The sequence below is a fragment of the Electrona antarctica genome, assembly GCF_951216825.1.
Source record: "Electrona antarctica genome assembly, contig: scaffold_432, whole genome shotgun sequence".
NCBI classification, from domain to species: domain Eukaryota; kingdom Metazoa; phylum Chordata; class Actinopteri; order Myctophiformes; family Myctophidae; genus Electrona; species Electrona antarctica.
The window spans coordinates 10001-22500 of record NW_027638148.1 but is presented as its reverse complement, the minus strand read 5'-3'; the positions used below and the strand labels follow the sequence as shown (position 1 = coordinate 22500).

The 12500-nt window shown below is 44.0% G+C and overlaps 1 protein-coding gene across 1 annotated transcript in view; it reads right to left on the bottom strand.

The window, feature by feature from the left end:
* LOC306918348 (uncharacterized protein) overlaps positions 1 to 12500 on the bottom strand; it is a 22815-nt gene that overhangs the window by 2924 nt on the left and 7391 nt on the right. Inside the window, exons 5-6 of the mRNA XM_079531245.1 lie at positions 12278 to 12346; positions 10553 to 10595 (exon numbers count right to left, since the gene is read on the bottom strand). Of these exons, the coding sequence (XP_079387371.1) occupies positions 10553 to 10595; positions 12278 to 12346 (112 nt within the window). The remainder of the gene's footprint in view (positions 1 to 10552; positions 10596 to 12277; positions 12347 to 12500) is intronic.

The following is a 12500-nucleotide window of genomic DNA, read 5'->3' as shown; positions in this document are numbered from 1 at the left end:
ATGTTTCTATATCAGTGGTTCTCACAGGGTTAAACCTCATGTTTCTATATCAGTGGTTCTCACAGGGTTAAACATCATGTTTCTATATCAGTGGTTCTCACAGGGTTAAACCTCATGTTTCTATATCAGTGGTTCTCACAGGGTTAAACATCATGTTTCTATATCAGTGGTTCTCACAGGGTTAAACCTCATGTTTCTATATCAGTGGTTCTCACAGGGTTAAACCTCATGTTTCTATATCAGTGGTTCTCACAGGGTTAAACCTCATGTTTCTATATCAGTGGTTCTCACAGGGTTAAACCTCATGTTTCTATATCAGTGGTTCTCACAGGGTTAAACCTCATGTTTCTATATCAGTGGTTCTCACAGGGTTAAACCTCATGTTTCTATATCAGTGGTTCTCACAGGGTTAAAACCTCATGTTTCTATATCAGTGGTTCTCACAGGGTTAAACCTCATGTTTCTATATCAGTGGTTCTCACAGGGTTAAACCTCATGTTTCTATATCAGTGGTTCTCACAGGGTTAAACCTCATGTTTCTATATCAGTGGTTCTCACAGGGTTAAACCTCATGTTTCTATATCAGTGGTTCTCACAGGGTTAAACCTCATGTTTCTATATCAGTGGTTCTCACAGGGTTAAACCTCATGTTTCTATATCAGTGGTTCTCACAGGGTTAAACCTCATGTTTCTATATCAGTGGTTCTCACAGGGTTAAAACCTCATGTTTCTATATCAGTGGTTCTCACAGGGTTAAACCCTCATGTTTCTATATCAGTGGTTCTCACAGGGTTAAAACCTCATGTTTCTATATCAGTGGTTCTCACAGGGTTAAACCTCATGTTTCTATATCAGTGGTTCTCACAGGGTTAAACCTCATGTTTCTATATCAGTGGTTCTCACAGGGTTAAAACCTCATGTTTCTATATCAGTGGTTCTCACAGGGTTAAACCTCATGTTTCTATATCAGTGGTTCTCACAGGGTTAAACCTCATGTTTCTATATCAGTGGTTCTCACAGGGTTAAACCTCATGTTTCTATATCAGTGGTTCTCACAGGGTTAAACCTCATGTTTCTATATCAGTGGTTCTCACAGGGTTAAACCTCATGTTTCTATATCAGTGGTTCTCACAGGGTTAAACCTCATGTTTCTATATCAGTGGTTCTCACAGGGTTAAAACCTCATGTTTCTATATCAGTGGTTCTCACAGGGTTAAACCTCATGTTTCTATATCAGTGGTTCTCACAGGGTTAAACCTCATGTTTCTGTATCAGTGGTTCTCACAGGGTTAAACCTCATGTTTCTATATCAGTGGTTCTCACAGGGTTAAACCTCATGTTTCTATATCAGTGGTTCTCACAGGGTTAAACCTCATGTTTCTATATCAGTGGTTCTCACAGGGTTAAACCTCATGTTTCTATATCAGTGGTTCTCACAGGGTTAAACCTCATGTTTCTATATCAGTGGTTCTCACAGGGTTAAACCTCATGTTTCTATATCAGTGGTTCTCACAGGGTTAAACCTCATGTTTCTATATCAGTGGTTCTCACAGGGTTAAACCTCATGTTTCTGTATCAGTGGTTCTCACAGGGTTAAACCTCATGTTTCTATATCAGTGGTTCTGACATTTGAGTTAAAAACGTTAGAATAATATATTTAAAGATTTGCTAAATTAAACCAGAACTTGTTTTTCTCGAGACCCAAAACAGAAATGAGACTTTTGGCCCAAATATAAATATATATAATATAATATAATATATAAATATAGTTTATACTACGTTGTGAGCTTGTAGATCAGCTTATTTTATAATTCATGGACTTTCATAGATTTGTCTATGATTTATTCATGAAATTACTTAGACAAATCTTTTTATTATTATTATTAATTCATGAACACCTTTGTTTATTTTGTTTTAGGGGGGTGTTCTTTAGGAGTGGGGGGGGGGGGTGTTAGTGGGGGGGTGTTCTTTAGGAGTGGGGGGGGGGGGGTGTTAGTGGGGGGGTGTTCTTTAGGAGTGGGGGGGGGGGGTGTTAGTGGGGGGGTGTTCTTTAGGAGTGGGGGGGGGGGGGTGTTAGTGGGGGGGTGTTCTTTTGGAAAATGTTTGGAAATAATAACACAAAATGTAGGAAATGTACAGTGAGATGAATTGAGTAATATGGACCCTGATGGAAACAAGCCAGTATGGTTTTAAAATAAGTAGCCTAACAAACACAATGATATGATATGATGTCAGCATGGACGTTAACTAGGTCAACTGCTAGAGAGAGAGAGTGTGTGTGTGTGTGTGTGTGTGTGTGTGTGTGTGTGTGTGTGTGTGTGTGTGTGTGTGTGTGTGTGTGTGTGTGTGTGTGTGTGTGTGTGTGTGTGTGTGTGTGTGTGTGTGTGTGTGTTAAGGGTGGAGTTGGTTGTGTCATTTTAAGCCGGTTCTGTTTTACAGACATTAGTCATTTATTCGTGACTAAAACTAAAAGTACATCTGACTCACCAACCTGGCAACCATTACCTCCAATAGACCTTATGACTCACCAACCTGGCAACCATTACCTCCAATAGACCTTATGACTCACCAACCTGGCAACCATTACCTCCAATAGACCTTTATGCAGATGTTGTTTTTGGCAGCAAATTTAGTTTTAGTCATAGTCTCTTGAATAGTTTTCATTTAGTTTCAGTCACATTTTAGTCACCTGGAATGTTGTAGTGTTTAGTCTAGTTTTAGTCAACTAAATATGATATTTTTGTCGACTAAATCTACAGGTGATTTAGTCGACTAAAATGTATTTTGGCGGGTCTTGATCCCATCGTAATGACTGTTTTTACACTTGCTGAAAATAGCCGATCTACGAGCTCACAACGCGTCGCAGCTTGTAGATCTGCTATTTTCAGCATGCAACCAAGTGTAAAATGACTTATACTGGATCTCTTGTCCACAAGTCCCTTCCTAACAAGTTAGTCTATAGTTTTTATTTGTTGACGAAATTGTCAGTATATTTAGTCTTAGTACTAAATACTCGCAGACGTGAGCATACAGTATCACACCGTGTTGGCCTCCCTTTATACTTTAGCTATAAAAATAGCAGATCTACAGAGAGAGAGAGAGAGAGAGAGAGAGAGAGAGAGAGAGAGAGAGAGAGAGAGAGAGAGGGGGGGGAGGGGGAGAGGGAGAGAGAGAGAGAGAGAGAGAGAGAGTGAGAGAGAGCGAGAGAGAGAGCGAGAGAGAGCGAGAGAGAGAGAGAGAGAGAGAGAGAGGGGGGGGGGGGAGAGAGAGAGACACAACTTTCTTCTTTGTTCAACTGGTTCGGGCTGTTCTCTCTCTGTGTGTGTGTGTGTGTGTGTGTGTGTGTGTGTGTGTGTGTGTGTGTGTGTGTGTGTGTGTGTGTGTGTGTGTGTGTGTGTGTGTGTGTGTGTGTGTGTGTGTGTGTTGGGGGGGGAGAATGCACTCAATTCAGGTCAAGTCTTGTCTTGTTGGGTCAGGGACCAGCGACACTGCCTGCCTGCCTGCCTGCCTGCCTGCCTGCCTGCCTGCCTGCCTGTCTGCTCCTTCTCGCTACACAATGCATTGCGTAACTCAATGTTTTTGTTGTTGTTGTCCTACTGTAACCTTATCCCGATCATTAATTATTTTATTGACATCTACGCTTATAAACGTAACGCTTATAAACGTAACGCTCCGCCATAAGGAATGTAATCACCTTATAAACGTAACGCTCCGCCATAAGGAATGTAATCACCTTATAAACGTAACGCTCCGCCATAAGGAATGTAATCACCTTATAAACGTAACGCTCCGCCATAAGGAATGGAATCACCTTATAAACGTAACGCTCCGCCATAAGGAATGTAATCACCTTATAAACGTAACGCTCCGCCATAAGGAATGGAATCACCTTATAAACGTAACGCTCCGCCATAAGGAATGGAATCACCTTATAAACGTAACGCTCCGCCATAAGGAATGGAATCACCTTATAAACGTAACGCTCCGCCATAAGGAATGTAATCACCTTATAAACGTAACGCTCCGCCATAAGGAATGTAATCACCTTATAAACGTAACGCTCCGCCATAAGGAATGTAATCACCTTATAAACGTAACGCTCCGCCACAAGGAATGTAATCACCTTATAAACGTAACGCTCCGCCATAAGGAATGTAATCACCTTATAAACGTAACGCTCAGCCATAAGGAATGTAATCACCTTATAAACGTAACGCTCCGCCATAAGGAATGTAATCACCTTATAAACGTAACGCTCCGCCATAAGGAATGTAATCACCTTATAAACGTAACGCTCCGCCATAAGGAATGTAATCACCGTATAAACGTAACGCTCCGCCATAAGGAATGTAATCACCTTATAAACGTAACGCTCCGCCATAAGGAATGGAATCACCTTATAAACGTAACGCTCCGCCATAAGGAATGTAATCACCTTATAAACGTAACGCTCCGCCATAAGGAATGGAATCACCTTATAAACGTAACGCTCAGCCATAAGGAATGGAATCACCTTATAAACGTAACGCTCCGCCATAAGGAATGGAATCACCTTATAAACGTAACGCTCCGCCATAAGGAATGTAATCACCTTATAAACGTAACGCTCCGCCATAAGGAATGTAATCACCTTATAAACGTAACGCTCCGCCATAAGGAATGTAATCACCTTATAAACGTAACGCTCAGCCATAAGGAATGGAATCACCTTATAAACGTAACGCTCAGCCATAAGGAATGGAATCACCTTATAAACGTAACGCTCCGCCATAAGGAATGTAATCACCTTATAAACGTAACGCTCCGCCATAAGGAATGTAATCACCTTATAAACGTAACGCTCCGCCATAAGGAATGGAATCACCTTATAAACGTAACGCTCCGCCATAAGGAATGGAATCACCTTATAAACGTAACGCTCCGCCATAAGGAATGGAATCACCTTATAAACGTAACGCTCCGCCATAAGGAATGGAATCACCTTATAAACGTAACGCTCCGCCATAAGGAATGTAATCACCTTATAAACGTAACGCTCCGCCATAAGGAATGGAATCACCTTATAAACGTAACGCTCCGCCATAAGGAATGGAATCACCTTATAAACGTAACGCTCCGCCATAAGGAATGTAATCACCTTATAAACGTAACGCTCCGCCATAAGGAATGGAATCACCTTATAAACGTAACGCTCCGCCATAAGGAATGGAATCACCTTATAAACGTAACGCTCAGCCATAAGGAATGGAATCACCTTATAAACGTAACGCTCCGCCATAAGGAATGGAATCACCTTATAAACGTAACGCTCCGCCATAAGGAATGGAATCACCTTATAAACGTAACGCTCAGCCATAAGGAATGGAATCACCTTATAAACGTAACGCTCCGCCATAAGGAATGTAATCACCTTATAAACGTAACGCTCCGCCATAAGGAATGTAATCACCTTATAAACGTAACGCTCCGCCATAAGGAATGTAATCACCTTATAAACGTAACGCTCCGCCATAAGGAATGGAATCACCTTATAAACGTAACGCTCCGCCATAAGGAATGTAATCACCTTATAAACGTAACGCTCCGCCATAAGGAATGGAATCACCTTATAAACGTAACGCTCCGCCATAAGGAATGGAATCACCTTCCGCTCCTTATAAACGTAACGCTCCGCCATAAGGAATGTAATCACCTTCCGCTCCTGGCGGATTGATCCGTCAGATAAGCTTTATTATTGATATCAAACCGGATTGAGTGCCCTCCAACCCCACAAGGCCACAGGCCATGACAATATTCCCTCCAAATTTCTCAGAGACTCAGCCATCTCTATAGCTCCAATCATCACCCACATAGTAAACCTCTCCATCAAACAGGGACAGGTCCCCCAAGATTTCAAAGTAACCCCCTTGCACAAGAAAGGGAGTAAATTAGACCCCGGCAACTATACCGCCCTATTTCTATTCTAAGCTCCATCTCGAAAGTGATGGAAAAAATAGTCTATGAACAGGTTGAAAAGTATCTTGCCACTAATAAATTAATGTACGAGTTCCAATCTGGCTTCAGAACGTCCCACTCCACTGAGCGACCACTATGTGGTCCCTTCTCTATTTGAGCGACCACATCAAACATGAGGTGGATGCTGGCAAATACTGCGGCATGGTAATGCTGGACCTCCAAAAGGCTTTTGACACCGTGAACCACTCCATACTGGTTAACAAGCTAAAAGCAATTGGTTTCGATAGCACATCAGTGAGCTGATGGTGGAGGTGAATGGAACACTGCCCCCCCCCCCCCCCCCTCCCAGTGAGCTGTGGCGTTCCACAAGGGAGCATATACTAGGGCCTTTACTGTTCCTAATATATGTTAACAACATGACTTCAGCTTGTGACTGCAACTTGTTCCTGTCCGCAGATGACTCGGCACTGCTAGTCTCGGACAGGAACAAACTGCAGGTTGAAAATGCCCTCAGCTCTGAACTCGGTAGAATCTGCACCTGGCTCGCTGATAACAAACTATCTTTACACCTGGGAAAAACTGAATCCATTCTCTTTGGCTCTAATAGTAATCTCAGCAAGGCAAATGGCTTCTTGGTTAGAGTGGGTGACAATGTTATCACACGTAAAGATGAAATTACCTAGGTTCCATCCTGGAGGCTAATCTTTCCGGTGATAAAATGGCCACCAACGTAATCAAAAAGGTCAACCATAGAACAAGATTCCTTTACAGGATCTCCTCACTGGTCGACAAAAACACCTTGAAGACCTTAACAGGAGCCCTTGTACAGGGTTTCTTTGACTATGCATGCACCTCCTGGTACCACAGCACCTCAAAGGCCCTTAAAACCAGGCTCCAGACTTCCCAAAACAAACTGGTCAGGCTCCTACTTGACCTCGCCCCCCGAACCCACCTCACCCCTGCCCACTTTGACAGGCTGGAATGGCTTAGGGTCGACGACAGAGTACAGCATCTTGCAATGGGTCTGGTCCACAAGATTCGATACACCACCAAGATACCCATGTACCTGTCTAGATACTTCCTTAATGTTAACGAAGTCCACACCCACAACACCAGAGGGAGTGCAACGAACCATGTACAACCCAGATTCGGTACAAACAAGGGACTAAATTATTTTCGCTCCTATGCCACCAAAATGTGGAACGCCCTACCCAGGGCCGGTTCTAGGGGGGGGCAGGGGTGGGCACAGCCCACCCAAACGTGCGTCCTGCCCACCCAATCAAAAGTTATGGGGATCCTTTATTTTTTTGCCTATAAAAAATATCATGAAATATCTGTACCGTTTCTGATTGGGTGGGCACTGCGCAGCATTTTTAGACCCAACAATGAACGCATACCGCAAAAGTTGTGTCTCGGTAGCGAGGCGGAGGGACCCGACGTCTAGCAAAATTAGCACAACAGAGAAGTGTTCAGAACACAACACAGGGCACACACTGAGGAGAATGAGCTGCGTCGAAAACCCCCTACACATAACCACGCCTCCAGCAACAGATCCACGAATCAGGAGTTCTACATGCTCAAACACAGACAATGAGAAAATACGTTTCAGTGATTATTTTCTAAATAAACTTTATCTCACACAATCACTCTCTCTGTGTGCTCCCGTCTGCTCACTCTGTTGGTAGCAAGAAAGAGAGCGACATGCATCCTTTCTTTAAGCCTATAAGCAAAAGCAAGCCTAGTGCTGCTTCTGCCTCTGCAGTGAGTGCAGTCCCTAGCACATCTGTTAGCACTGTTGCTAACACAGAGGCTATCGCTGCTGTTGCCTCTGCAGTGAGTGCAGTCCCTAGCCCATCTGTTAGCACTGTTGCTAACACAGAGGCTATCGCTGCTGCTGCTGTTCATTCCCCCCCCCACAAACAGTGTTATATGGATAACAGCGACACAACAGTGTTAACAGCGGATACGGAAACGGACGTTTAAGGTATACGTGCAAATGACCGGATATAGAAGGCGGGCTCTCTAATCCACTAACGTTCAAACCATGTTTCTGGTTGGCTGACAAGACTGGCACAACGCAATACTTAGTTCTGATTGGTTCATAAAAAAAAACAGGAAACTAATAATGAAATGCCGGTGGCAACCTCCTTTTATATACTCTATGGTGGCAACTGTTTTGAGAAGTAAACTAAAAAGTCAGCAGAAGAATGCGCTAAAAATATATATAAGCAAAATGGCAACGCAACCAACATTAGCTCAGCTCTTTAAGAGAAAGGAAAGAGTTGAAGAAGATAATGTCATTAAAGACAAAGTTAGAAAAACAACCAAGACCATACAGTTGCATGACAGAGAGTGACAGATGGGGAGGAGGAGGCAGAAGTGGCAGCAGGACCAGCATCAAGCACAGGTAATAATAATAATAATAATATTATGAAATTCCTGATATTATATCAGGAATTTTATAGCACAGTATAACTGTGCAAAAAAAAGCAGTTTTCTATGCATTTCAGGGGTACTGTGGGTTTACTTTGAACCCCAAATGTTATTGGCACAGTATAAAAAAAAGCAGTTTTCTATGCATTTCAGGGGTACTGTGGGGTTTGAACCCCCAATTGTTTTATTGGCTGTGCCAAAAAAAAGCAGTTTTCTATGCATTTCAGGGGTACTGTGGGGTTTGAACCAAGGGGGCAGGCAGACTTTCCAACGTTGAAGCTCTGGGTCCTAGTGGTAGGAGGAGGGACTACAGGCGGACCCGTGGATTCATGACCGGGAAACCCCGTGCAGCTGGGCTTTAACGTTGAGCGCTCGGTTGCCCTACGTCACTCAGGACCTCAAAGTTGAGGTCCTGGGAGGGACTTCCGGCAGTCTTCCGGGTGCTTCAAAATGCCACTGAGCAACTTCCACTGACATGAATAGCTGGGGGGGCGGAGCTTCGCGCCAGTTCAGTCTCTATTATATATATACTCTATGGTTTGAACCCCCAAAATGTTTTTGGCCGCGCCGCTGCGCGGCGCGTCCGGGGTCACCCCCCTTACAATTCTGTCTGCCCACCTGAGTGGGGCTGGCTAAATCCGGCCCTGGCCCTACCAACAGTCATTAAGACATGCGAATCCCTTGACTCCTTCAAAACCGCTCTCAAAGGGCACCTACGGACGGCTGCAATTAGAAACTGGCCCCTGTAAAATCGGAATCCCTCAAACACGGACGCAAGGACAACACAAGAGACGGTCGCGGCCACACAGCCAACTCAAGGTACGGCCACGGAGCCGACTTGGGGACCCAACACAAGAGATGGTCACGGCCACACAGCCAACTCAAGGTACGGCCACGGAGCCGACTTGGGGACCCAACGCAGCTCCTCCAAGGAAAACAAACAAATGAACGGAGCTGAACGTGAATCCCCCCCACCGCCCACCCCTTTTTTTCCCTCACTGTATATGTTTCTTTTCCCTTTTTACCTCCTTTATGATGAATTCCTGTTCTGTCCTTTGTCTATATAGAAGTGTCTATTTGTACGTCTCTAAATGTTTTTGATGAATTGAACATTGTGGACCCTATTGGAAACAAGTGTAATGCTTAATTGGGTCGTCCACTCACAGTTAACAGCCTTTGTATTGAGTTTGTGCTTGAAATGTACTGTAATTCTGCAAACTGTTAATACATTTTTCAATCAATCAATCAATCAATTGCTGATTTCTATTTTTTCATTATTATTTTGGCTCGGCCTTTCCTTCTTTAGTGAACCTAGACCGGGTTGTGCAACAGCGCTGCCGTCCACCTCCCATTATACAGGCTGACTAAAAGCTGATTAACAGTCTTTGTATTGAGTTGTGCTTGAAATGTACTGTAATTCTGCAAACTGTTTAAAAATACTTCAATCAATCAATCAATCAATCAATGTCAATCAATGTCAATCAATCCCCCATATCTTCAAAGTCTGATCCAACCCTACATTTTCATTGTACAGATATCTTACTGTTAGACAGATGTTAGGTTGTACAGATATCTTACTGTTAGATGTTAGGTTGGATTAGGATGGATGTTTGTTTCACTTAAGAGCTAAATTTGGCAAGGCAAAATTGTGTGTGTGTTTGTGCGTGTGCATGTGCGTGTGTGTTTGTGTGTGTGTGCGTGCGTGCGTGCGTGTGTGTGTCTGTTAGCTCTCAGACCAGTTCTGTCGGCTGACTTTGCAGAAATGAGAGCGATGACTCACTCACTCACACACACACACACACACACACACACACACACACACACACACACACACACACACACACACACACACACACACACACACACACACACACACACACACACACACACACACACACACACACACACACACACACACACACACACACACACACACACACAGGAACCAGGAACTTCTCCAGTTTGTCAAACTGTAAAACGTTGTATGATCATTGTGAGTGATTCCGTTAACGGTGCTGTGAAAACACACACAGCTGTGCGTGTGCGTGCGTGCGTGCGTGCGTGCGTGCGTGCGTGCGTGCGTGCGTGCGTGCGCGTGCGTGCGTGCGCGCGTGTGTGTGTGTGTGTGCGTGCGTGCGTGCGTGTGTGTGTGTGTGTGACTCACCCCTGCTGTCTGCTGCTGAGGTTGCGTTTCACCAAAACCACGGCTGGAATGAGTCACACATGTCAAAGGTCAAAGGTTACAGAGGTTCAAAGGTCAAAGGTTACATAGGAAATGTAAATGATTCGCTTCTGTCTGATTTATACATTACATTTATTACACCGCTTGGTTTAATGCCCGATTCTGATTGGTCAATCGCCAAATTCAGCGTTCTGTTATTTCTGGATAACAGACCGCTGTCTAATCAAAGCCTCGGAGCACCTGATTGGCTCATATCAATATGTCTAATCAAAGCCTCGGAGCACCTGATTGGCTCATATCAATATGTCTAATCAAAGCCTCGGAGCACCTGATTGGCTCATATCAATATGTCTAATCAAAGCCTCGGAGCACCTGATTGGCTCATATCAATATGTCTAATCAAAGCCTCGGAGCACCTGATTGGCTCATATCAATCTGTCTAATCAAAGCCTCGGAGCACCTGATTGGCTCATATCAATCTGTCTAATCAAAGCCTTGGAGCACCTGATTGGCTCATATCAATCTGTCTAATCAAAGCCTCGGAGCGCCTGATTGGCTCATATCAATATGTCTAATCAAAGTCTCGGAGCGCCTGATTGGCTCATATCAATCTGTCTAATCAAAGCCTTGGAGCACCTGATTGGCTCATATCAATATGTCTAATCAAAGTCTCGGAGCGCCTGATTGGCTCATATCAATCTGTCTAATCAAAGGCTCGAAGCGCCTGATTGGCTGCAGCCGCTGACAGCATGTAAACTAACACACAGTGTCATTTAACTAAACAACATGATTTCACAAATATTTCTGAAAACATTTGAAGCGAGAAAATGGATTCCATTTGATCAACTGTTGCCTCTCGCTGTTCAAATGCTTCCGTCATACAGTCTGGAGCAACGGAAGCTCTGATCATGAGTAAAATATAAATGCTTCCGTCATACAGTCTGGAGCAACGGAAGCTCTGATCATGAGTAAAATATAAATGCTTCCGTCGTACAGTCTGGAGCAACGGAAGCTCTGATCACGAGTCAAATATAAATGCTTCCGTCGTACAGTCTGGAGCAACGGAAGCTCTGATCACGAGGTGGAGAGGAGAGTGATCTGACCAACTAGAACAACAGACAGTGATCTGACCCACTAGAACAACAGACAGTGATCTGACCCACTAGAACAACAGACAGTGATCTGACCCACTAGAACAACAGACAGTGATCTGACCCACTAGAACAACAGACAGTGATCTGACCCACTAGAACAACAGACAGTGATCTGACCCACTAGAACAACAGACAGTGATCTGACCCACTAGAACAACAGACAGTGATCTGACCCACTACAACAACAGACAGTGATCTAGAACAACAGACAGTGATCTGACCGACTAGAACAACAGACAGTGATCTAGAACAACAGACAGTGATCTGACCCACTAGAACAACAGACAGTGATCTAGAACAACAGACAGTGATCTAGAACAACAGACAGTGATCTGACCCACTAGAACAACAGACAGTGATCTGACCCACTACAACAACAGACAGTGATCTGACCCACTACAACAACAGACAGTGATCTGACCCACTAGAACAACAGACAGTGATTTGACCCACTAGAACAACAGACAGTGATCTAGAACAACAGACAGTGATCTGACCCACTAGAACACCAGACAGTGATTTGACCAACTACAACAACAGACAGTGATCTTACCCACTATGGCAGCTACAGACAGAGCCACCACGCTGACTGCTACCACCACAACGATCAGCAGGAACTGGTCTGGAAGAAAACAAACAAACAAAAGAAACATTCTCAAAGTGGTGCCCATGTTTGGTTAACCCATTTAGACCTGAGGACGATTCTACAAAAACTCTTCTAAATCCTGACAGATTTCTGAAAAACCCCCATGTTTCTAGGGGCGCGTTCGGAAATT